Genomic DNA, 27116 nt, shown 5'->3' on the forward strand with positions numbered 1-27116 from the left:
TTTTTGCTGGACTTCTTTTACAAACTACCATACGATGATCTGCTGCTTTCGTGAACGCCTTTGTTGCTTCTCTATTTCTAAACTACAGCATAAGCTCGTGTAAGAGCCGCACTTTTTTTTCGTAATTTTGGTGAAGTGCGGCCCTGGCAATCAACCTAACTTTTTCTTCGAAATGTTGACGGCATAGCTTTGACTTGTGCGCGCCCCGGATGTACTATTGCATCAGTGGTCAACGCGCAGCTCTCGCCATCAAGTATCGGCAGCCGTCAGTACGCCGTGAACAAAAATTGCCTGACGCGCGCGCGTGGCATCGGGGCACCGGGCGCGACTCCTTCATTGAAACTTTTTTTCCCATATTTTGTGACTGTCAAGTTGGGAATGCGGCCATTACATGGGTTGGGTCCTTACACGAGTCTATAGGGTATTCAGTAAGGTGAAAGTCCTTGAAACGCACATTTTCTTTGACCACGAAACATGCAGGCGATTCTACCCTACGGAAGAGCCCACTAAATAAACGGTGGTCGCTCACTTATTCTATTCGCTCCGGTAGGTTTTGTAAAACAATCAACCATATTGTAGGACAATTTTGTAAAGTGTGATATGTCAATCGTATGTACTACGTACTACAACGAATATTTGCTTTTGAATTGTATGGTCGTAGTGGCTTTTGTTTTGTTCGTGCTCGCATCATTATTTAGTGAAGAATCAGTATACTTGCCTAATGCGCAAGTTGTTTTAAAGACAGACACGCAACATGAAGTAGAGAAAACGGGAGCCAAGATTGCTGTTCTTTTATTTCCTGTGTAATGTGCATGTGTTTTGCTGTCTTACTTCAGTCAGTAGAGCGAAACGAAACAGTTTTGGACATTTCCATTTCCTCACCGTCTTGTTTCAGCTGTGTTAATTATTAATACTGCGATAGCAATTATATGGACACTCCAGGCACATCTCTGGTGGCACCGTGAGATTTCATATAAAGTCCAAGGGTGATGAAATCTTCGCCGCGCGCCGTAATGTGTATGTGCGAGTTGTTAGGGTTGGCGTCTGACACCATGTGGCGAGAGGTCATTCACCCTACCCCTGAGCCGGAGCCCACGGGCGACCTCATCCCCTTCCCCTCCTCTCATGGTCGTGGCATCGTGTGTGCTTACCTCATCCCCTTTCACCTTCTCTTGGCCGGAGAGGTCATTCACACTACCCCCTGAGCCGGAACCCACGAGCGACCTCTTCCCCTCCTCTCATGGTCGTGGCATCGTGTGTGCTTACCTCATCCCCTTCACCTTCTCTTGGCCGGAGAGGTCATTCGCCCTACCACCTGAGCCGGAGCCCACGGGGCCCTCTCTCCGTGCCTGTCACGTGTCCTCGAGGGAAGCAAGATCCCGCCCACACTTGTAGAGAGCCTATTTAAGGGGCTCCGAAATGTACTTTGATAGACATCATACTTGAGACTTCATACTTCATGCTTTTCTTATTTTCTTTCAACTACCTTTGAATAAACCGTGCAAGTTTCGCACTAGCAAATCGTCTCGCCGTTGCTTGGTCGCCATGATCTACCGGATGCCTGCAGGCCGCCGACAACGCCACGCTACCCAATAAGTATTGTCGGTCGAGCTTCGATAGGCAGGCGTCGCTACTTCTCGGCAGCAGTACGGTACGCTACCCTGGAGTACACAACAGAGTGCAAGAATGCGAGGGTGAGCCGGCGAACGCGGTTCAATCTCGCGTGCGCAAGCGAGGAGGGTGGGGAGAAACCGCCCCTCTTCCTTCCCACGCGGGGCAGGGGGGCGTCGCGACGAAAGCGGGCGTTCTTCTCCGGCGGCTGCTGCTTACGGCGCGGCCATGCGGGCGGCATATCTTGAAGGTGACCTGCGATGTGGCCAACGTGCGCGCCCGCGCTGGCCTCGTCTTCAAAGCGATCTCCGATGTTTGCATAGTGCGCGTAGTGTCGGTAGCTTCGTATGCACTGTGCTTTCGACGTTTAGGTCTCCTTGAAACGAGAAATGCACGAAAGTCAATTCGCTCACTGCTGCTGCTGCTGCCACAATTCTTCACTCCAGCGTTTTGACACCGAGTTTCCGCGGTGTTACGGCTATGCTAGTGTTCAAGGCATGTAATCCACCAAGCCCATCGACTACTGCGTCAGTTTGTAGACAATGAAGAAAAAGGGTTTATTCAGCTTAGTTACATGTCTCCACTTACGGAAGCACGCCCCTTGAAGGAGAAAGTTAAACGTCCAAGTTCACGTCAGCATCCTCTGTCCTCACTCTTGAAAGGTCTCTGCTTTTAATACCATCGTCTTCTCTAGGCGAATCGACTATGACATCTCAAGACTGTCCAGCAGCAAATTCCTCTCGTCGACTTCATTGCGATACCACGCCCCTGCTCGCAATAACCCGCAATAAGTCTGCCTCCGAAGAGGCTGGTTTGGAATGTGTGGCAAGCAAGGCAACCGGCGAGCCCCCATTCGTCGTCGTTGTCCCCCCCTTTTCTTCTCTCAGGCTGCCAGGTAAAGGGCGGGGTGAGGACCTTTCGTGGAACCCTGCAACAGTCGGTGTTCACGCTGCTTTTACGTCAGGATAAGCGCTGAGGAATGGGTGCTGACTTGACTCGTGCCAATCGTCTAATCAACTGCGTCTCTCAGTTAGCTGTCGTGGTTCCTTTCGTTCTCGGCTCAGGTTTTCAGGTAAAAGTGGGCTGAGAGCCTTTCGTGCACCCTTGCAACAGATGATGTCCACTCTGCGTTGACGTCTGGACAAGTGCTGAGGTATGGGCGGTGATTTTACTAGTCGCAAACGTCTAATTAACTGCGTCTCTGTTAGTGGTCGCGTTTCTCTAGCTTTCATCCTCTGCTCAGGTTTCCAGGTAATGATGGGGTGAGCGCCCTTCATAGGACCCTTCAACCGTCGGTGCCCACGCTGCACGTATGGATAGGAGGTGTGGTGGTTTGACACGTGGAAAACGTCCAATTAACTCCTTTTTTGCCGTTGAGAGGTAACAAACACCTCCGCGGTCAAGAGATTCGACCTGAGGGTCAGGTTGCTCGAAGCGTCGATGTTCGGTCGTGGCCACGGGGATCGTTCTAGTTGTGATTGATGGCTGATGTTACACGGCAGCTCGAGAGCCCCGCTCCCACATCGTTCTGTCCACTTCCCTGCAAATACACAGGCACACACACACGCACACACTCGTCGTCGGCGGGCCCGAGCGACACGCCTACCGGACACTATGATCCCTGTATCGCTTCATAATGTTTCATCCGCTTGTGGCTGGGAGTGGCGTTCACGAATGACTACTCCTATGGTTTTGGATGGCCCAGAGCGCGGTGCGCGACTCCTGTGGATGCGAGGAAAACATCGAACACCTATTTTGTACCTGCCCTCGCTACGATATACAACGCCTCTCTCTGCGGGCAACTTTACACCGACTGGACTCAAGACCGCTCCCCGAGTCAACGATAATCGGACCATGGCCACACCTGTCACTGGCACGAAAAGCGATTCGTGCCCTAGTTCACTACTTGAAGTGCACCTGCTTAAGGGACCGTTTATAGCATCCCTGTTTATAGTGTGCCTCCCACAACCACTCAGTACTTACTCTCCCCCTTCTTCATCTTTCTATTTCCATTTACTCCGCCCCCGGTGTAGGGTAGCAAACCGGCTGCTCGTCTGGTTGACCTCCCTGCCTTTCCTGCCCTTGCTTTCTCTCTCTTTACCCTGTCTCCGTCTTCCGCCTGCCTAGTCGTGGTCAACTTTGGACAAGACAGAAATAGGTTGCCTACCTCACTACCATCACTAGCGGATACGTGCAAAACATGTTCCTAAAAAAACTGAGCTCGCGGCCCCGGCCGAGCTCGCCTGCATTCTGATTCTAGCAAAAGGCGACCATTTCATCCGTCTCCCGTTTCCTTACGACATTTGCTTCAGCCATGCAAGAGGGCCTTGGTCGCTGTCGACCGTAAATTTAGTCCCTTGAATATCGCATTCTTGCTTTTGGATTGCCCCATTCCATGCAAAACATTATTTCTCCGAGGTGCTAACCACCTCTTCTCGCGGTGTTAGTTTTTGACGGAGGTACCTCATAGGACGCGCTTCACCGCTTTAGTTAATTTGGGCAAGGACGACATCTCAACCACGGTTACTGGCGCCACAGCAGAGAATTTGTTCTCTGCAGAAATCTGGCCAGACAAGTACGGGCCGTGCACACAAAGCTTCCTTCTCGAGCAACCCACCTTTTCCAAATAAGCTCCGCTAACATTCAACTTTCGTGCGGCTCACGTACTAGCGTTTTCTTTCTGTGGTCCACAAATGACCCGCACTAATGAAAGATCCAAAATATGTGGCGCCACTTGAAATTTCACCAAGATTTGAGTTTAATTCTAATTTCTACAATACACGATCTAACCGGTACTAAAACGTTGCTGTCTGATGACAACACGAGCAAGACACGCACCAACCCTTTTCTTCTTTGTGTCCGAGCATGACACGCATCAAAGGAACAGTTCTAGCCTTTCTAAAATGTGCGGTTCAGCGGCTCCTTTAAATAGCGTGTTTGACTTTCAACAAAATATTCCACGAGCCTGTCTAAATGCAAACTGATAATAAAGCCTTCCACTACAGGTTTCTCACTAACCTAGACTTGCCAATGCAAACGTATAAAAAATGAAGCCTATCTGCTTAAAAAAAACGACATATCAAAAAACAAAGTTCCCAAACTTTAAAGTCTTGAAAAACGTCTCCTTAAAGCTTACTCGAGTGGGGCACTGTCTGAGATTACCTGTACAACTTGTCTACCCTGGAATACAAAGGCACGTGTGCGATTCTCCCCGCTGCATAGGAGTGGTACTTTTCGTATTGTCCACCTGCCTTTCTGGCCATGCCCTGGCAATGCACTACTTCGTATGATTACGTCGCGTTGCCTGATCGCCGCGTTCTCCCCTGTCAGAGAGGCTGCACTTCCAAAAGAACTAAACGAGGGGGAATGTAATTGCCCGCTGGCTTTTTTCCTCCCCCGCGCCGCCCAACGTCGCTTTTTTTGCAGCCTCGTCTGAACACTCGGACGCACTCTGACTCGGAGCATTCCAACCGACAAACGCGCCTTTCTATGTCTTCCATTGTGCTCCCCACAGATTTCATTGGCTTTAGATTTATTCGAATGCGTTGCTTTCTCTGCCGCCTTTCTGCGTTTGCGACGCCTCTTTTTCTTCGCTTTGTTGGTGCTCATTTCCGAGTGCCTTCTATTTTTTCCAGTCGGTGGTTTCTCAACCTGACCAACTTCCTGAATTTCTGTCGAGGAAATCAGAAAGATTTCCACCTCCGGCTTAACTCTGCCTCCTGAGCTAGCTATTTCATCCTTTTTTTCTTTCTACTGAGTTCTTCAAAGTAACTCAGCGCCTGGCTATCACCGAGTTTTGGGAGGGAAAATCGGTAAGATTTCCTCCTCCAGCTGAACTACTCCTCCCGAGCTAGCTACATCAACCTCGTTCTCTGTACCGTGTTCCGCGTCGCCACACAGCGCCTGCTCTTCTTTCTGATTTTCTGTTGAGGAAATTAGAAGGGTTTGCTCCTCTCGCTTAACTACGCCTGCCGAGCTAGCTAGTTCATCGTCTTTCTTTGCACTGTGTTCCACGTCGTAACACAGCTCCTGATCTTACTGAATTCACTTCGAGGTAATCGGGAGTATTTCCCTCTCCGGCTTGAATACGCCTCTCGAGCTAATTACTTGATCGTCTTTCTTTGCACTGCGTTCCGCGTCGTAACCCAGCGCCAGACCTCTCTTCTGAATTTTGGTCGAGGAAATCGGTTCCTCCCAAAATTCCTCTGCGGAGAGCTTGTATTTAGCGAGCGAACCCGGCCTTCACTAAACTATAATTGCCTGCCTCGGCAGCGCTCAGTCGGACTACGACCTGCGCTACTTCTCCAGGCATCAGCTCAAACAGCCGCTCCGGCCATACGTCCTGGGGAAATGATCGCCTCTCATAAATCAATTCAATATTAATCAGGTACAGACCGATGTCATCGCCTGTTTTGTACGGCTGAAGGAAACTCATCATTTCTACGTTTTGCGTTTGTGGTGGCGCCGTACCCACATAGCGCGTTAATTTCACTATCTCTTGTCTTATACAGGTGTCACAAAGCGCATATCTGATCGTGATCAATTCCGATATGGACTGAAATTCTCGGTCGAGATTGGTTCCTTTGCGCAAGCTGCGCGAGGGAGCCAGTCGCAGTCGAGAATTCCGATCCGGATCGGGCATGATCGCGACTGAAACGGGTCGTGTGACACCGGTATTATTTTCGCGAGCTCAATTTCATGCGGTCTCGGCTTCTCTTTCTCCTCGTGCTCCTTCTCTTACACTCTTTCTTTCCTCTCGCGCACCTTCCCTTCCTTTTCGCTCGTCCTCACCGAAACCCACTTCGTGAATCGCCGTATGAATTACGGGCTTCACCAACTTGTAGTTAATTTACATATCAAGTTCTACTCCTAAAAGCAACAGCTCCTATTTTTTAACGCTGTATTATCCATGCTCTTGGAGGGCTGACTACAACTTCCCCTGTATTTCCCGCTCTCCCGGTGGCGATCAGTCAAACCTATTTGCTCGACAGAGCCTTGTCCTCATCGTCTGGCAAAACGTAATCGCTCAAGCACCCACCCATGCTTGATCTTCGAAATCCGTGTCTCCCAGAGCCACGTACACAGGTCCGACGATCCCAGGTTGTGAGGTCTGCCTTCTTGATCTCTTCCTTCCATATGCCTCGACTCGTCCAAGAGTCCACGCCGTTACTGCGACCCTTGTGCCTCCCTGAGCGACGAAGAGGAGGTCTACTGATCCCGCATCCGCAGAAGTCGCCTTTCCTCCATAGTTTCCCATGGTCTTCGAATTTCTTGACTCCCATTGTCACGTACACAGGTCCACAGATCCCAGATCGTGAGCACTGCCCTCTCGATCTCACCGCTGCCAACCAATTGATGATGGCTAGGGTGGCGTTTGGAGCATGGAATCCACCAAGCCCATCGACTACTACGTCAGGATGTAGAAAATGAAAGAAAAGGGTTTATTTAACTTAGTTACACGGTTCCAGTTACTGAAGCCCACTGCACGCAGGTGCAAGTTAAATATCAGGACCATCTACGCTCACTCCAGAAAGCTCTCCGCTTTTAATACCGCCGTCTTGCCTAGGCGAGTCGACTAGGGACTCTGAAGACTGAAGACGTTGCGATACCGCACCCATGCTCGCAATAACTCACAGAAACTCCGCCGCCTCCGAAGACACTGGTTTGGAATATTTCGCAAGAAAGCAACCTGCACCTCTCCAGTTATCGACGTTGTTCCCCCCTTTTTTTTCTCCGAGGTTATTTCTCCGAGAAGCTGCAATATTTCAGATATGGTTAGCGTAAAATTCATGCGCACTTCAAGTGCATCGCAATGCCCGACGAGCAACCGCAGGTGTATAAGTGTCGGGAGAGTCCGTTTGTCTGCAATAGCTTTGATAATGCCGACAGAGATATGATAAGGCTTAATGGGCCTGTCACCATGGCGGCCACTTCCCCTGCCTTTCCGGCCGGGATTGGTTCCGTGCAGTGTGATTGACACGTGGCCTCCTCCTCGACGCACTCAAGGAAATTTCTTTCCTATTAAGCGAATTCCAGTAGGCGATTTGGAGTAATTCCGGGGCAACATTTTCTGCTCTTTTTGGAGCGAGACTGATCGAATGACAGTAAGGCAGCACTAGATGAGTGTTCAAATGCCAGTAATTGTTTCCACGACCCTCCTTGAGATGGATACAAAACTTTTGTGTATCAGCCGGACGCCAGGGTGGAAGAGACAACACTGGTTGAATAATGCTATGCCCTTTCATAGAGTGTTGAACATCTGATCCACCGACTGCTGCTTGCGTGGTTGATAAGCCATATTAATGAGAACGCAGTGTCAGTGTGACACACGATATCAGCCCACAACACTCCTTTCTCCTAAGATTCGTTACAGAACTCCGAAATGTGTGGTTAGTCATCAATGCCATAACGTGCGACAGGCCGTCGAACGAGTTTTGACCTTCATGGCTCGACTGGGTCTTGCGTGGCTTGGCCCGGACTTGCCCATGTGGTTGCTTCAGTGCTGGCAGGCAGCTGTTGTGGCCGGTTGGCTGTAGGGGGATGCCTGACGTGATAGTCTGCACTTGTGACTGGATCGGCTTCGAGCCTCCTCCAGGGGCTCCTCAGCTGGTTCCGGTGCCTGTGATGGCGGTCGCCGTTGTCCAGCTGGACCATGTACTAGAGCGGGCCTCGGTCTGTCATAACCCTGGCCGCCTTCCACCTTGGACATTGTCAAAAGCGTTTAACATACACCGCGTCACCGACACGGAACCTCTTAATCTCCGGTCGTTGCATTTCCGGCGCGTATTGCCAGTCCGGATGAAGTCTGCCAGACGCCGCCCTCAACCTTCGTGCGGTTATCAATTCTGCTGGATATTTTCCCATGACCGAATGTGGCGTCGTGTGCGTTTAAACAGGAACCGCGAAATCTTGCACTGCGTCGAACCTTCCTGTGACTTCTTTAACTGCTCTTAACATCCTCTCCGTCCTAACATTACTGGCTGGATTATAAGGTGCAGCGAAAATAGCACGCACACCTTTACACTTTAAAAACGTTTGCAACTCCGCGCTAGTGAATGCTGTGCCGTTATCTGAAACGATAATGCCTGGCACACCGTGTGTCGCAAACATCTTCCTTAACCTGGTGACGACAGCTGTAGCCTTCATGGGTGACATGACTTTGATTTTAGCCCAGTTGCTGAATTCGTCTGCCACGATCAAGAATACTTCTCCATTAAGTGGGCCAGCAAAGTAAATGTGTAGGCGACTCCAAGGATGATCTGGGGTGATCCAAGAATGCACTGGAGCCTTGGGATCGCTTTGCAGGTTACTCTGACATGGCTGACAGTGCCGTACAAACACTTCTATTTTGTGGTTTATTTTCGGCCCCCACAGGAGCCCTCTAGCGGACGCTTTTATGGCATTCATCCCAAGGTGATTTGCATGCAGGAGTTGAAGCACACTTTTACTTGCTGCGTTAGGAATTACAACGCGATTCCCCCACAGTATGCAATCACGATGCAATAACAAGTCTACCTCGAAAGTCGCGAACTTGCTGTCCAGTTGTGTTGACGGCGAGCCACTAAGGATCCATTCCTTTACCATGTATAAGGCTTTGTCCTTCTTGATCAGCGCAGCGATGTCCGCCGCCTGCAGCGGTGCGCACTCGACCGCTTCTAACAGGAGCAGGTCCCCAGGTGAATGTGGCTGGTCTTCGTCTCCCGGAGCTGGCAGATGGCTGAGTACATCGGCATTGGAGTTGCGTTGGCCTCGCCTTTACTGAAGGCTTTAGTTGTACGCAGATAAACATAAAATCCAGCGGAGCATTCTGGGCTACACAACTTCAGGCACTCGCTTGTCCGTGTTAAACAGGCCCAGTAGCGGCTTGTGGTTTGTTATAACCGTAAGTTCTAGCCCAGCAAGATACTGGTGGTACCGTTTGCCGCCAAAGACAACAGCCAAGCCCTCTTTATCAGTCTGAGCATAATTACGTTGACTGGCTCCGAGCATCCGGGAAGCATACGGTATGGACTGTTCCTTCCCGTCAATCGCACGATGGGCTAGCACTGCCCCTACTCCCACCGGAGATGCGTCGCAGCACAAAATTAAAGGATGCTTGGTGTCATAGGGCACGAGTACAGAGTCAGAGCTAGGCAATATTTTTAGTCTCAAATACATGTTGGGGCTGACCTGTCCACTTCCATTCGTGGTCATGGTCAAGCAGTCGATATAGTGGTTCTGCCGCTTTAGTCTTGCACTTGAGGAAACTGCTGTAAAAATTGAGTAACCCCAAGAAGGCTTGCAGCTCCTTTTTTCTTGTGGGTGCGGGCGCTTTATGGATGGCATCCGTCTTGCTTCGGTTCGGATGTATTCCCGTGTCGTCAATCCCGTGACCCAATAATTCAATGCTCGGCTGGTTGAATTCGCACTTGTCCTTATTTACTCTTAACTGCTTATTCTTCAGACGCGATAGCACGGTCTCTAATCTCTCAGTGTGCTCTTCTGCGTTACGGCGAGAAATTAAGATATCCTCAATATAGGCTTTCACACCGGGTATGCGTGCTAACAGCATGTCAATGACTCGTTGAAATACCCACGACGCCAACGATATACCAAACGGCAGACATATGACTTTGTACAGTCCCTTTATCTTGTTAACAGTGAGCACTTCAGCCGACTCGAAGTCTAGCGTAAGCTGTTGATAAGTTTGAGCTAGATTATGCTTTGTAAAAAATTGGCTTGAACTTAGAGCTGCGAGCATTTCGGATGTGGTGGACAAAGGGTACTCGCTGCGCTTAATAGCATTGTTTACGGTGAAACGGTAGTCGCCGCACAGGAGTAAAGTTGCGTCTTTTGTTTCTTACCACTACCAGTGGTGTGGCCCAGTTGAAGTATGCGACGGGTTCTCATACCCCTTGCTGCACCAACCAATCGACTTCCTTGCCCAAGTCGTCCTGGAGGGCCAGTGGAACAGCTCGGCTTTTGAGAAACACTAGTTGGGCGTCGTCTTTCAGTTAGATTTGAACTGGTGATGGATTGAAACCAGACAGGCCCTCGCAAAACACCTCGGCAAATCGTCAGGGCACGTCTTTCGCGTTTACTTGCTGGATACCATGGAAGGAAATGCCGAATGGTTTAAAACATTTTCGCCAAATCAGGCTGTTGCCTTGATTCTTTACTACCAGCAAAGGCTGCTTTACCTGCCGGCCCTTGAATTCTACCAAGACGATTGCTCGACCCAGCAGCGGTAACACCTCCTTTGACCAGGTTACGACAGTTGTTCCAGAATCTTGGAGTGGCATTTCACCACAATTTCTCTCGTTTACACGAAATGTATCTTCACTCAAATTAAGCAAGAGGCTCCGGAATAAACCCCCATCGGGAATTGTAGGTGTACTTGATCCATAAACTTCTGTTCTTGCTCATTCACTTCGCAGAAAGAAAACAATGCACTCATTTCGTAAACGCCCTTGCTTTTTACGACTTTCCTCTTTTGCTCAGGTGTCGTCTTCCGGGCCGCTCTACTTTCGTCTTTTGAATGACTAGCCCTCGCTATACGGCCAACCCTTTTGCATTTGAAACATGCCGCTTTTATAAAATTGCATAAATGCGGAGCATGCTTAACGTTGCAACGGCAGCAACCGGAGCCCTCTGCCGTGGCGCCTTGGTTCGTGCGGGTAGCTTGTGTCACGCCTTGACAACCCTTTGTCTCATCTCCGCCTTGCATGCGTATGCCTCGCTGTTGCTTGGCTGTCGCTTCTGCGGTCGCCGCCAAGTCGTTCGCAACCTTGAACGTAAGGTCGTGTTCTGCGAGAAGTCGCTGTTGAACTGTTTCGTTCAGGAGGCCGCCGACTGCTGTTTGGATGGCTGATAAGCGATACTAATGAGAATGCATTGTCAGTGTGAAACGCGATATCAGTACACAAATATAAGCGACATTAGAAGTTAGCATTGTGATATTGTCGATGGCAAACGGGGTCAGTTACGCACCTATCGCGGTAAGTTGTGTTTGGAATCGTACGCAGTAGAATTCTGACATGAGGGCGGGTAATTTGTGTCACAGGCTCCCTGGATCCTATTCTAGTGCTTACATTCCGGTCTTCGCAAACTGCTATTGAGGGCGAGGAGTTACGGAGGCGCCATCTGTCGGAAGCGCCTCTCTTGCTTAGTATGAGGGATCACCGCGGCGCGCTCCTCATAGGTTTCGCCTACGGCGCTCAATAAGAACACCACGCGGCAGCCCTCCAGGACATTTATGTAAGTACTCACAAAACAAGGAAAGTTTTTTACTATTAATATAATAATCTTGGGCAAACTGAAAGCACAGAAACGTTTACTGAGCTATCTCTTTACCGAATACGTGCATGAACGCCACTGCGCGAGATCGCTGCGATGGAGTCTCCCGAACCACCCTCTTGTGTGAAGGGTAGGCAAACAATGTGAGAAAATTATGTGAACTATGTTCTTATAGTGCGCTCTCTGTAAAGCTAAATTGAGTATATCAGAATGAGGCCTCAGTGCAGGGATCGCACGGGTTCGCTGCGACCGACTGCGCGTCTGCGTGCATGTCCGCGCACAATGATTCGCTTTCGCTGCGTGCACGTTTTCGCACCGTGCCGTGAGCTTTGGGCCGCAGAATATGAGCATTTGACCGTGCACAAGCTACCGTTCCTGCGTGGACGCTATGACAACTGTTCAAAAATAATTTCGTTACAGCGACCTGGATGCCAACGGCGACTGCGATGAGTCATCGCGACGATTCAATCTTTCTTTTCTTCTTCTAGATCCTTGGACGTAAAATATTATTTCACAAGTTGCGTCGCACTGTATGTTTATCGGTCTTCTCAGCGTGCGATTTCTCGCTGCTTCTTTTTCGTAATCCAGTGCATTAATTCATAACACCGACATGACCATATCGAATGCGTCTTTTTTAAACTGTGTCTTACCGCTTCCTTTCCGTTCCAGTGAACTTGCCAGTATCTAGCATCAACAAGTTCATAGACCAAACCGTCATGAAATTATCCGGGCAGCCGGCGTAGGCGAGCGTGTCAGTACGCGTTTCCTGCTACTCACTGAACATCGAAGTCCCGGCGCCGTAGCAGAAATTTTCCCCGCGGCTGTGCTGGCTGCATACCCGAGTTGCGGCCAATGAGTCTCTCTGCCGGTTCTAAGTTTCGCGAGCCAAGCTTCAAGCAGCTCCTTGTCCTGCAGCTACGTGTGAATAAGGCTCACACAGTACGGACGCAATGGATTGCGCATGTCTGGCACTCCAGCACCCAGCAGTATCTTACCATGCTGCAGACCTCCAAAGGCAGGCGCTACCTATTATAGTAGTTTCAAATGTTGACAAGCAGACACCCAAGGGGGTAAACCCTCACCGCTTAATCAGAACCACAGCGCAGCTGGGACCTCAAACTTTCGTTTTCACCACACTTCTGCGCTTCCCAAGCAGCCGACGCGGCCGCTGTGTCCACGTGATCCCTCATGCCACGTCACGCCGACGGTGGAGCCAGCTTTTACAGTGGTGGTCAGCTCGCCCCCAACACATCTACAAGTCACACGCAACTGCTCAGCAAGTAGCAGCGAGTGACGTGACGTCCTTGAGGTAGTCGACCGCTTTTGGTCTCTTGGAAGGAACGTAAACTAATTTCGAAGGTTTCCTAGGTGTACGTTGTGGGGCAAAATAAGTTTCTTGAAAAGGGACAGAAGAAGACAGTGGAGCGCCAACTTGCCCAAGAAGCAGTTCTTTTGTAATTTCGAAGGCTTGCTAGCGCTGGTTTCGACGTCACGGTCAGATCCACCCCTAAACTATTCGAACTTAGGGTGTCATACTGAAAGCTGTCGCTCTAAGCAGCGCGAGCAAGCGCGCACGACGCGATATAGCGGTGCCAATTACATCCGTCGATATTTACGCAAACAGAGGCCTTGAAACAAGCTGGGAAGAAACAAGAAATTCATCAGCCGTTATTTCTACTCCACTAAGCCAATTTTGGCACAGCAGTTTTGGTTGCTCCGTGGAATAACCATAGAGAGGTAATTTCGGTCACGTGACGTAAAGCATTGTTCGCAGCAACACTACCAGATGATGTTACCCTCCGCGCATTTTCGAAGGAAGGTATAAACGTCTGGTGCGTTCCGCCGACAAAGTTTGTGATTTAAGGCGAACATTTTGATTCGCAAGGTAGGTAATTTGATTGATGGTAAGAAAGAGGTCACTGAATGAATTTTTTTTTACTTATACGCGTTTGTTTACTGTGCATGTGCCACCAATTCGCAATCATAGAAATGCCTGCACTTTCCAGCAATTGATTATTTTAGAATAAAAGTGCCATTTTAATTAGGTCGTCGCACTAACCTTCTCAATCTTTTTATAGCACAATGGTGTATGTTGTTTGCGTGCTCCTACCACCTGGTCCTTGTCAGCGCTGAAATATTAGTTTTCCTGAAGGAGACTCCTGCACTAAGGTTTCTTTTTTTTTCGCCCTAAATGAGGGCATTGTGTGCAGTTCAGTGAGTACACACCAAACAAAACGCAAAAGCTACACGCACACTTGAATTGGAGGTCATCATCACCACAATAATGAGAACGCAACTGACAGACGCGGTGAAACATTCGGTCTATGCAAACTGGAAGTGCACAATACTCGCATCATGTTATCGGCGACGAGACTTACTCATGTTGTAGAATGCGAACTGAACAGGAATGACCTCGCTTCATAGGAGAATAATTCGAAACAACTCGCAGCTATTTCATGCGATGCGTTCCGTGAAATCGGCTGTCTAAAAGCGTTTTACAGAAGAGAAAGTAGTTCCATAGACCCTTTAAGCTCGCCTCACCGCATCTAGCAAGCAACTTTCAAAGCAGCAGCATGCACACATGAATTTACTGCCTTCCTGCCCCTTTTTTATTAAGTTATGGGGTTTTACGTGCCCAAACCAATTTGTCATTATGAGGCACGCCGCAGTGGAAGACTCTAGAAATTTCGACCACCTGGGGTTCTTTAAGGTGAACCTAAATCAAAGTACACGGATCGAATATCGCCCCCAGCGAAATGCGGCCGCCGAGGCCGGGATTCGATCCCGCGACCTCGTGCTATGCAGCCCAACGCCATAGCCAATGAGCAACCACAGCAAGTGTGTACCTGCCCTAATAATGCTTTCTGCTTTCTCTGTCTCTTTCCCTTCGCAGTGATGATAGAGTAATGTGCAGTGACCTACCAGATATCGATCTCACCAAATGGAAGGAACAAAATGAAAGCGGAGAACACAGTAGCGAAGCGAACTGCTCAAGCATGCTGAAGAAAATGTAAGATGTGTATCTTAAGGAGGACATGCTTCTTCACACCGGGAATGTTACGCATGCAACATGCTACAAGCTTAGCGCCGGCCAATAAAGCGAACATTTTCCTCTTACTCCTTATGTGCCTGGTTTATTTATTTATTTATTTATTTATTTATTTATTTATTTACTTCATATCGCAATACTAGATATATGAACAAACATCATAACACGTTAGACAAGTACGTTGCTCAAAAATTGGCAATGTAAAGAAAACAAGAAAAAATTATTTGGTTCGATACGTTATGCATGTCAATGCGATGCACAATATAAACAAAACGCAAGTGTAAAAATATCAAAATACAAAAAGCAGCATATAAGTGCGACGCTTTCATGAAACATTGCTAAACCATTGGTGATCAGACACTATCATTTCACATTTTGAAGTGCCGCAGTGAAAGCGGCAACAGAAGAGCTGTCGATTACTTCTCTGGGCAAACGATTCCAATCACGGATGGTACGGGGAAAGAAAGAATACATGTAGGTGTTGGTTCTGCAATAAATTTCGCTAACTTTTTTGAAGGGAAAGAACGAGTGGGACGCTGCGTAAGAGGTTTCAGGCACGTGCTTTTGTCGATACCAAGGTTATCATTGTATATCATGTAGAACGTTTTTAGCCTTTCGCGGCACCGGCTTGTTTGTAGGGATACTAGATTTGCAGAAATTAATAGAGCAGTTGGCAATGTTTTGCTGCTGTACTAATTAAAAATGAATCTAGCTGCCTTTCGCTGAATGTTTTCTAGTTTCCTTATATTTGTATTTGTGTGCTGATCCCACACTGCCGCAGCGTATACGAGTGTCGGCCTTATATACGTTTTATAGGCCAATAGTTTTACATTGCTTGAAGCTTTGGGAAGTGTTCACCGTAAGTAACCTAGTTGTGGCGGGGCTTTCTTGTGTATGTATGTGACGTGATCATACCATCGAAGATCAGATGTAATAGTTACCCCAAAGTATTTGTAACTTGAAACTACAGACAGATTGTTACCGCTGATGCTATAAGTGAAAGTGAGTGGATTCATCTTACGCGTAAGTCTCATTGCTGCCGTTTTGCTGTGGTTTATTTGCATCTGCCACGAAATACACCAATTTGTAATCTGGGCTAAAGATTTGTTAAGAGAAACCTGGTTATCAGTACTGTGGATTTCGTTATATAGAATTGAATCGTCCGCAAACAAGCAGATTTTTACCGGCATGTCTTGATCAATGTCGTTTATGAAGATCAAAAAGAATAACGGCCCAAGAACAGAATCTTGGGGGATACCTGAACGAACGTAGGCAGAATCTAAACTGACACCGTCGATGGACACTGATTGCTGCCTAAATGACGTATGCTGCGATCCATGCAAGGAGGGAATCCTTTTTGAGTAGAGGTCTTAGTCTCAAAAGAAGTTTAGCATGCGATACACGATCAAAACCTTTCTCGAAGTCGAGGAATATGACGTCAACCTGACCAGCTGTATCCAACGCTGCGGCAAAGTTGTGAATGCTCTCTAGTAGTTGCGTTTTTGTAGAAACTCCTCATCGGAAACCATGCTGGCGACTATCGATTATTTTATTATCTTCAATGAAGCTGGAAATATGTTTAAAAACACTGTGTTCCAATACTTTGGCACAAGTGCAGAGAAGAGAAATTGGCCTATAAGAGGTAACAATGGATGGATCGCCTTTTTTTGGGTATTGGAGTTATTCTGGCGCATTTTTTTTTCAATCACTAGGGATTTCGGAGTGTGACAGCGATTTCCTAAATATTAAACATGAGAATTTCGCGCACCACTCAGCATATCGGTGTAGGAAAGCGCAAGGGATTCCGTCTATCCCAGATGACTTTCTGACATCTTGTTTAGGAAAATAATAGTATTCCCTCCTCACTGATAGTGATGTCATCAATGGGTGGTACTGCTTCAAAGGTAAAAAATGTGGAACGGTACCATCGTCGTCAGTGAACACCGAGCAGAAGTAGTTGTTAAGTGCATCAGCCATTTCATTCTTATCAGTTCTAGCCGTACCGTTAATTAGCAGACTCGCGATAGGTTTCTTTTCCTTCGGAGATAGGTGTAGCCAGAATTTTTACAGGCATGTAGAAAGAAAACTTTTTAAGGACACATCTTGATAATAGTCCCTTGCCCTCTTGATGTCGTGCTTTAGAGGAGCTCACAGTTCAGATAAATTGTGGACACAATGAGCAGAGGGGCGTCGCCGATGCTGCCTACTTGCTTTTTTTTTTACTTTTCTTCCCAGTCGAACAATATCTTTTGTTATCCAAGGATTCGTAGTACGCCGTTATCTCAGCTTCCAAGGTACAAAATTGTTCATGCATTGCCAGACCGCTTCTTTGAAAAAAACACCACAGGCTGTCGACAGATATGTTGCTTGTTTTGTACCGCGACACAAAAATAGAAAATGAACAATCTAATGTATCTAGTATGTCGACATCGCTGGCTTGGGTAAACAAGACAATTAGCCTCTCTTTTCTCTGTTTTTCAGGCATGACGTTAACTGGGATTGTGAGACAAGTCATTTTGTGATGCAATATTCACTCAAAAAGATACACTGTCGGGTTTCGCTTGGGCAGTGTATCGTTAACAAGGAATAAATCTAAAACAGAGGCGCTAGTTCTACGGACGCGTGTTGGTAGTTTTAGAAGTTGGGTTAAAGCATGGAGGAGGACAATGTCAACGAGAGGCTCAGTGGAAGCGGAAAGTGAATCAAGGAACTCGTCTGCCCAGCTCACATCAGGAACATTGAAGTCTCCGACTAATAATAAATTGCTCTTACTGTTTCTATGTACACACAGGAATTCATTAAGTTTCTCAAAGAAAACACTGGGTGAACTTGGTGGACGATAAAATACCCCAACCAGAAGGTGGAAATCCCTTGAAACAAATTTTACTATAACACATTCTACGTCCGCGATATCGGGTAACCTCGTGGCATTCACAGATTCGCGAAACATAACTCCTACACCACCGCCACGGGAGCCCCTATGTTTCCTGTAAATTCTATAGCCGGCTGGTGTAATTTCCGAGTCATTATTGTCGTAGTGAAGCCATGTTTCAGTGATAACTAATATATCCGTGTTATGAGTGATCACAATAGTTTCAAGGTCCACCGTTTTATTGACAATGCTGCGGGCATTCATGTTCACACAACAAAGTGTTCTTTCCGTGCAGCTTCCTCGTCATTTTGGCTGTGCACTCGCTTTTATGTGTTTATGAAGAGGGACGATTATTTTTTCGGCAGTGTTCCATTCAAACAATTCGTTGTCAATTTTAACTTTATTGTGAACCAACCTCACCTTTCAGCCATTACCTCTCGCGTCAGCTGTGTTATCCCAAAGATGTTTCCTAAGCTGTCTGGTTGAGGCTGAAAAATCTTCAGAAATCGATACACTGCTTCCTTTTGGCTTAAAGCGATTTTTGAGCGCCCTCATCTTTTCGTGATGGTCGAACAACTTCAGTATCGTAGGCTGTGGTCTATTCGATTTCCTCGTTCCCAATCTGTGAATTCTTTCGACGGATAGTACTTGCAAGCCCAGTTTGTTCCGGAATAGATCGTCAACCACGCTTTCTGCAAGAAATTCAGGCATTTCCCGAGTATTTTCAGGAATACCAAATATGATTAGATTATTCCTTCCACCTCGGTCCTCGATTTCAACTAACTTTCTTTCCAAACTCTCTATTGTTCTTTCCATATCTGTCATTTTCTCGCGAAATACTTTCACTACAGCCAGAGACGTCTCGACGGCCTTAAGTTTTCCCTCTTTTGCGTCAAACCTTTGCTGCATGCTTCTTTGAGCGTCAAGTAGCTGTTTTAAAAGCTGTTCAGTGCTCGGACCATATATTAAGAATTTACGAATTATTATTACGAATTTATTATTGTTCCCGTCGTTCTACAACGAATTAATCTCATTTGCCCATTGCTGCTCTTCGTGCTTGTGTAAAGCTGCTGAAGAGAAAAAAAATCTCGCTTTATTGATTCCTTTGGCTTTCAACGTGTTTGCTTTGACTTCACTTTCAACGTGTTGGCTTTCACAGGAGTTTCCCGCAGTGCACACCGCTATCTTCAACAGCAATTTGCGCTCGTGATCCACACAACGTTTTCTTTTCTTACACCTCACTGTTGCCTGATTTGATATCCGAAGTAGATGTAGAAAGCTACGGCCTTCGCCCGCCGTAGTGCTTGATAAGAATGATAAAGCTTTTTAGTGTGAATGCTTCCTCGGCCTGCTAGTGGCAACTAAGTTGGGGAAACGAAAAAAAAGTAAGCAAATTGCGTTTTGTAGCAACGCTTCCTCGCCCAATTTCCCCATGCAAAAAATACCAGATTCGGTAACCACAGGGTACAGCGTTAGCAGGAGTCTGTGGGCCTCCACTGAGGAACCGACGCGCTTGTCGATCTAGGACTGCCACTCCTATCATGCATTTAAAACGTTTGTCATCATCATCGAAGCTGGTCATTTGGCCCCGGTGCTTTTGTGGGAGCGCTGCGTACTTAGGGGACTGTCTTGGCAGCTGCCTCTTTGTTGGGATGGTGGCCGGGTTGCACAGCTTGCAACCCAACAGGCGTCTTCTGGTGTGCACGGTGGCCAGCGCGAAAGAACTACGGCGTAAGGGCAACACCGGTGTGGGCCTTACATACAAGTGGTCTGCGTGGCAGCGAAACCAGCGCCCAGAGCTTCTATCGTGTGTTGGTGTTCTCTACGCACTGTCTGTGTGGCTACAATAAGAAGGATGTATCGGTTTGCTGCAACTTCATGAAGGCACATTGCTGCGGTGGTTCTAGGTTGGTATCACGCCCACAGCAGCGTGCGGTGCTTAATTACCTGGTACACTGCAATGGCCGAGAAGCACCCACCCCCCATACACCCTAGATGGAAATAAAACAGCAATTGAAAGCAGAAGGATAGGACCGTGGTTAGCGCACCCTGCTCTCAAATGCACATAGCCAAGTATGTGCGGTTCGTTTGACTATTGCGTATCAAAAACTAAAGCAGCCTCAACTCCACCTGACAACTACGTATTGCGAAGCATGCTCGTTTTCGTAAAGAATGGTTCTTATGAATCATATCGGCTGTTCTGTGCCGAACAGTGAAGGACCTTAGAGCACAGCTCTTAAGTGCCGATTGCTGCATTGAGCGTCGGCGTGTCTCGGGGTTGTCGTCGTAGACGTAACCGAGCGAACGTAGAGTGCAGCGGTGGATAAAAAGTGAAGAGAGCGCGAGGAGGAAAGCAGAGGAAGAGGCTACAGGGAAAGCACGAAGCGTAAAGTGCAATAGGAGGGTATGGCGAAAGTTTGAGAAGAAAAGCGTAGTGCCGCTCTGCGGCGACGATGGCGCTACAGCAGTGCGTCTTCTGTTCAGCTATGGCATGCGGCGAGCGCGTCCAACGGTACTGCACCTGCACGTGAAAACAAAGCGCTGCACAGCGGAGGTCTGTTTGCGACGGCTCCTGTGAATCGCGCCCACACGTCAACCACGTGGTGCTTCGCAATGTTCCGATTAGGGAGGCAGTCGCGCCCCACTTCGCTCCATTTACAACGAGCCGCATGTGACTGGTTGTCTGCGCCAGCCAATAAAATTGCCGTGGTTAAATGCGGTTAAACCAGGTATGTCTAGCTATAGCTCAGTTTTGCATGATTTGGGTGTCACGGATCCCATCCGGAGAACACTCTGGCCGAAAGAATGGACTAGGCGACAGGTGTACCCACACAGATGCACATTTAATACAACCAACGTGACACAACACCAGCACACTAACCAAACAAAACTAACAAAATACAAAGGCTATCAGTACACACGACCCGGTAACACTGCTACTAGCGTTTTACTGTTGGTGGTTGGCGTTCGTGCTCACGTCTGGTTCGGTGCGGATGTAGCGTGGTATGGGTCCCTTAGCCGGCGTCGGAGTGGCGTTTGACGTTCAAGGGCTGGCGTCGCTGGCGGCGTCGTTGGTTGCGTCGTACACGCTCCCGGTCCGAACGCCCGTGGAGCTGTTGCCGATGATGTTGGCGTTGGGGCACCACCTGGAAGAGTGGCAACAGCGCTGGAGACACCCCTGGCCGTAGCAGGTGGTAGCGTCCTCCGTGGACTCCCCGGAAATGGCTCAGGAACGGCAGGAAGTCTGCGGTGCGAAGCCGTAGAACGCGAGCTCACCGGAGCAGTAGCCGGCGTCGCTCTCTTCCGGCCGAACCGTCCCTGAGTTGCCGAGTGTCCGCTGCTTCGTTCTTCCTCCCTGTGCCTGGGCCTTCCTCGCCCTTTTATAGCCATGACGTTAGTTCACGTAATACTTCTCTTCGTCTTCTTCTCTTCTCCATCATCGCTTTCCATCTCACCGGATACTGCTTCTTCTCTTCTCCACCCATCATCTCTTGTCACCTCACTGAGTACTTTTTCTTTATCTTCTTTCGTCTTCGGTTAATCCACGTCACACTTAAAACTTTTCTTTCTTGTGAGGAGGGGAAACCTTTGTAAGATTTGGCCCTTACTTCAGGGTCCCATTGGCTCGCGCTACTCCACGTGCCCGCCGGATCAGCCGCCGCTGCTTTTGCGAGTCTAAGCCGTTACGCGCAGTCTCCCAGGAGGAAGGTGAAGATGAAGAAATAGGGCAGTAACCCGGAGGGTGTGGGCACTCCCAGGTGGAATGATACGATGTGTGCTGTCCTCCACAGTAGGGACAGTGTGAGGGATAATGTATGGGGTGGAAGAGGTGAAGATAAAAGAGACACGGAAATGAATTTTTTTGAAGCTATCGCATTGTTGAGGAATGACCTAGCGCTTGCCAGAAGGTAACGCGTTTTGAAAAAAACTCGAATAGGGCCAGTCATGGAAGTATTCGCGTAGGCGTATGTTACAGGCGAAATTATCCAAATCTTTCAGCAGTTGAAATTCACTCTGTCCGCCTGTACCTTGACAAAAATTGAGACCACGACGCCGACCACTGCACTCATCAGCTGCTAGTAAAATGTCCGAAATATTACCAATATTGTTCTGGATTTAATCGAAACAATTCCTAAGAGAGGTTGACGAAGAAGTGATGGAGTGCATTTCAAAAGGCTTGGTTATAAAAGGGGCGGAATTACAATCCCTGTCCTAGCATGCAGAACGGCACCCAACACCATCACAGGACAGGTGCTCGGCTTTCAATGCGTGAATTTCATTGCGTTTTTTTTTTACTCAATGCCTCTATGGCGGCGGATTGGGGAGATGACAAGTTTAATCTCGCTACAATTTGACTTTCTTGTTTCTTGAATTTCTTACAGGAAGAACGATAGTGATTCAACACAACATGCGTGAGTTATAAAGTGCTTGTTATTATGTTATCCCATCTAGCCTTATCGCGTTCGGATATGTAAGACAGAGCTGGTTTTGCAAAGATACGGAGAGCCTTCGGTGCAACAGAAATAGCTAGGTAGGTATTTACCGTATCTACATCTCGATCAATGCGGATTCTTTCTTCTAAAACCGTCCATAGCCTAAAGAATTCATTTGAATATAGGTAAGTGATATTATTACCAGGAGACACAGTTCTTAGTCAATTCGCAGATGCGTCGTTACCGGCTTGGGTGTAGGCACTGCGAAGCTCGTAGTAAGCACCTCTAGGGGAGAAACCTGTTATGTCCTGTGCTGAAGGAACTCTTTACCTGACGAAGATCACGCTGCCGTGTTTCTTGGTGGATTCGTTGAAGTAGCCTTCTTTCCGCGGCGCTGCATTTTTCGTTTCTGGGGTGGTGATTCCATTTGAGAGGGACTACCATTAGTTGTTTAGCTCATCATGAGCGCCGGGTTGCGTATTTCCAATTGATAGTAGGTACACCGGGGCGTGGAACTTGCGGATATGACGGACGTTTGCGCGCATACGCGAACAAGAGTGGGTGCGTGAGAGGAAATGCGGGGAATTTCGCTCCTTGAATATACGAGTCTGCCTAGGCACTACGGAGGCGCGGTAGTGCTCAACTTAGCATCGCAAGTTGGCGGCTCCGCGCATTTATTTTTATTCAATTGTGCGTTTTTACTAATTAAAAGAAGGTGTAATTATTTGGCATTTTTGGCGGCGCCAGCAGGACACCAAAGCTGCAGAGGCCTGCGCGTGCCAGGAGAGTATAAGATCGGCTGTCCACTGTCACTGACAGCCAATTTTTTATGCGACATCTCCCTGGCATGCTTCGGCCTCCGCGGCTCCACCCACGGTCCGCCCTGTTACCAGCTTTCATCCCCCGCTACCGCTTGGGTGCCCCGGAGATCCTTCGCCGCCTGCTTTAATATAACCTCAGGTGCTCTCCTGAGGCTTCCGTTTGCCGGTTACATGTGCCCTCCTGGAGCACTTCTTGTAAAATATGTAATCTGTCGTCGCGACTAAAAGAGCGACCCACGACTTACACAACAATAGTCAGAACCTTGCACCTTCAGAGACAACAATCATGAAATTGGGCGTCAGTGCCCCCTGCCTCACCGCGCGGGCAGCCAGCGGCGCACCGTAAGCAAAGTGGACCGCACTCCGCAATGCCGGCATGCCTAGGGGCAAGCGCATACAACACGGGTTAATAAACCTCCTCCGTTGTGCCTAGGCCGACTCACATATTCAAGGAGCAAAGGCCTCCAGAATTTTTCTCTCGAACCCGCTCTTACTCGCGCCTGCGAAAAAACGTCGGGCGCCGTGACAAGCGCCACGCTCCATTGTACCTACTAGCAATTGTAAAAACGCCGCCGGGTTCAAAGATCGGCCCACAATGGACTGTTCCTCTGTGTCTTGCTGAGGCGGATCGCAAGTGCACTGTCTAACCAAGAGTGGGACGTTGTCCTGAACGGTTTGCAAAGGAGGTGCTGAATGCGGTAGGCCATGAGTGAGACGCCTTCAAAGCTCGGGCGTAAGTCATCAGCGGGCAGCACGCGGTCCAGGGGCAGACATTCCAATCCACGGTTCAGAAAAGATACCAGTCGAGAGTGGCTAGAGGATTTTTACAGCAGTGCGTTGAAATAGGACGCTTCTTGGTTGAAGCAACCAAAGAATGTGGCACTGGGGTGCCCTCTTCAGCGGTTCATGGTTCTTGGTAGAATAAGAGCGGCATCGATTCTGGTGTCTTCAGGGCGTTGCTTGGCGATGTGGCTACTGACTTCTTAGTCGCTGTCGAAAGCTCTTCATGCAGATACTCGAGCATGGTTTTTGAAGCCTACGTGAAAAACGTTCGCCGTGTTGTTCTCGGGGACGAAATACAATAGTCCTGGCACGTCCTGGCAAGCGCGGGCGTTTCGCTCAACGTACGATCAAAATACTGGTACCTATGTTTTGCCTGGCAGTCACCTACAACGGTTAAAGACGGAGCACTCTTCGGATACTTCCAGCAGACATGCTCCAACGCGGTTTTCTCCGCAACCATGGTTGCAATATACCAGAAAAAAATAGTTTCTTGATCCCGGAAAATGTATAAAATGAAGTAGACGTGCCTTTGAAGCGATTTATTGACGTTTCTGCCGGGATCTGGTCTTCATCAAAATACAATGTATGGCTTAGCTATAGTTTATATACATGCGCATATCAACGAGATCTAGATATGTTTACATAAAAAGAGAAGTAAACGCGCGATAAGAATGCCTGTCAATTGTTCTGAAAAACAGCGGATACATGTCTAAACAGATGCCGTTTGCAAACACATCAATTATATATACGTGCAAAAGATGAAAATCTAATGAATTGTCAGGTGACAGCAATACCGTCTCCAAATAGGTGCTATGTCACCAATCAAAAACAACAAATAAAATAAAGAAATAAACAAAACCGAAAAATACCGACGTCAAAAGGACAAATAATGCCGTACTAGCAAGAAGAAGTGAAACGAGGAAAGATATGACGGGCTATGTGGACAGGCAACTCAATTTTCCTACACTTGCGTTCAAGCCAGACTTGACGATATCAAACTTATAGATAAGAAAAGATTCATGAGCTTCTTTACCATAATTTCAACGAAATCCCGACTCATGCAACGTGACTTTAATCCTGCCAAATGAAATGAGCCGTCAGGCAGATGTACGCGTTATGAGATGGGCAGTTTGAGCAACGTATTAGCGTGGGATTTGTGATTGTTAAAGCGCAATTGAAAAGGCGCTTCTGTTGGTCTAATGTACTGTTTTTGAACAGTGTGCATTCAAGCATATATATTACATTTTTAGTAACGCAGTTGAAATCGCCTTTGAGTTTTAGATTAAAGTTTAAAGCCGTACTAGTTACCTGCTGCGATGTACACATGTAGGGGCATACGCGTCATAACACGCATGATAGCGTCAGGGCAATCATGCTTAGATAATGATGACAGTATATTAATAGAGGGAACATAAGACATCCACCCAAACGTAGCTAAGTGCTACAAAAGAAATACATACGAGTTCCTCGAAAGAAAAGCTTCGCAGTTGAAGAAAAATTCGTGCTGGTCCGAGACTCGAATCCGGGACCACCGCCTTTCCGGGGTTGCCGCTCTGCCATCTGTGCTAACCAGGCGGCTAAGATACGGCAGGCGAAGTCTAATTTATCAACAACTCAGAAGCAAAGGCAAGAGTTTGACGCAATAGTGACGCAACGCGCAAGGTGGAGAGAAGGTATTAATAAAAAAAAATGAGGCATCAACCCGAACGTAGCTAAGTGCTACCAGTACGACGCTATTTTTCCTATTTTTCTTTTGTTTCTTCATTTGTTAATTTTCATTGGCGACATAGCACCTATTCGGTGACGGTTTTGCCGTCACTTGGCAAATCTTTCAAATTTCAATATTTGTGTATATCTTCAAATGATGTGCCTGCAAACGCCATCTGTTCGTGCATTTTCTTCGTTTTTATGTAAACATATCTTCATCTGGTTGATAGGCACATGTATATGAACTCTGCTTATGACGTACACTGTATTGTGATAACGGCCGGACCCCGGCCGAAACGTCAATAATCACTTCATACTCGCGTCTATTTCAATATATATATATATATATATATATATATATATATATATATATATATATATATATATATATATATATATATATATATATATATATATATATATATATTTATATATATATATATATATATATATATATATATATATATATATTTCATACTGCAGATCTAGATCAGGTCGAAGCAGGGTGGTCAAACACAACAATAATACAATGCATTATTCAATCAAGTAGGGCGGTAAGACACAACAGTGGTACAATGAATCAATCAATTGAAACAGGTAACAACGAGTTATTCCAGTCTGTTATAGTTCGGAGAAAAAAAAATACTTGAATACATCCGTCCTTGCCAAATAAAGTGTTAGTGAATACGGATAATGGTGTCGAGTAAGCCTAGACGTTGTACTAGACAGATACGATGCAGGATTAATTGATAAGTCTCCAGTAAGTCTCGATAGTGAAGTAGACGCGCGTATGGAGCAAATTATTGAGGTTTCGGCCAGGGTCCGGTATTCATCTGAATACAATATATGGCGTGAGCTTGGAGACGCTAAGATTATTTTTTCATGCTACTTTACACAATTACTCGTAATTATTTATCATCGTCTCAGATATATTTAGGCGAAAAGTGCCAATGAGAAAATTCTAGAGCAACATGAAAAACTCCCGATACAGCTTACTGTTGCACAAAATGTGCTACACAAAAGCGTTTTTCCGAGCGCTAAAGAAGCCCGCGAATACACGCAAATGTCCTCAAGCAGCCAGTCGAGCGGCAATTTGGCCTGCATTTGCAGGTTTCTTTTACTGTCGGAAAAACTCTTGTATGTAGGACGTAGTGAGCAACAGAAAGCTGTATCGAGAGTTTTTCATGTCGTTCTGCACTTTTCTCACTGACACTTTTCATCTAATTGTAATATTTTATAAGTTGATGAATTCATTAAGAATAATTATCTGATTGGGTGGAATAAAAACAATTTGAGTATCTTCAAGCGACGAAAAACAAGAGCAGCTTGGTTATGTTCAGCTACGTGGCATTCTCAATTTTTTAAACTCTGGCTAAACTTAGCTGGGACCGCTTATATGCAGCTATCAAGAAAGACGCCGCAGGGGAAGAATAACAAAGGTGTGTAGAGTAAACCTAGCCGTGCGTATTCATGGCCTCTTTCCTCCTTGCAACGATTGCTTGGTTTAGCGGCTTCTGTTTGTGTCCGCAGGACATTTGTGGCTTGCTAAAGATGGTGATTAAAAA

General features: G+C 47.3%; 1 protein-coding gene across 1 annotated transcript in view; it reads left to right on the forward strand.

The window, feature by feature from the left end:
• LOC142557968 (salivary peroxidase/catechol oxidase-like) overlaps positions 1–14985 on the forward strand; it is a 37173-nt gene extending 22188 nt beyond the window's left edge. The window contains exon 6 of the mRNA XM_075670145.1: positions 14780–14985. Within this exon, the coding sequence (XP_075526260.1) occupies positions 14780–14900 (121 nt within the window). The 3' untranslated portion in view covers positions 14901–14985. The remainder of the gene's footprint in view (positions 1–14779) is intronic.
• The last annotated feature ends 12131 nt before the right edge of the window (positions 14986–27116 follow it).

Source organism: Dermacentor variabilis, chromosome 9 (genome assembly GCF_050947875.1).
Source record: "Dermacentor variabilis isolate Ectoservices chromosome 9, ASM5094787v1, whole genome shotgun sequence".
Taxonomy (NCBI): domain Eukaryota; kingdom Metazoa; phylum Arthropoda; class Arachnida; order Ixodida; family Ixodidae; genus Dermacentor; species Dermacentor variabilis.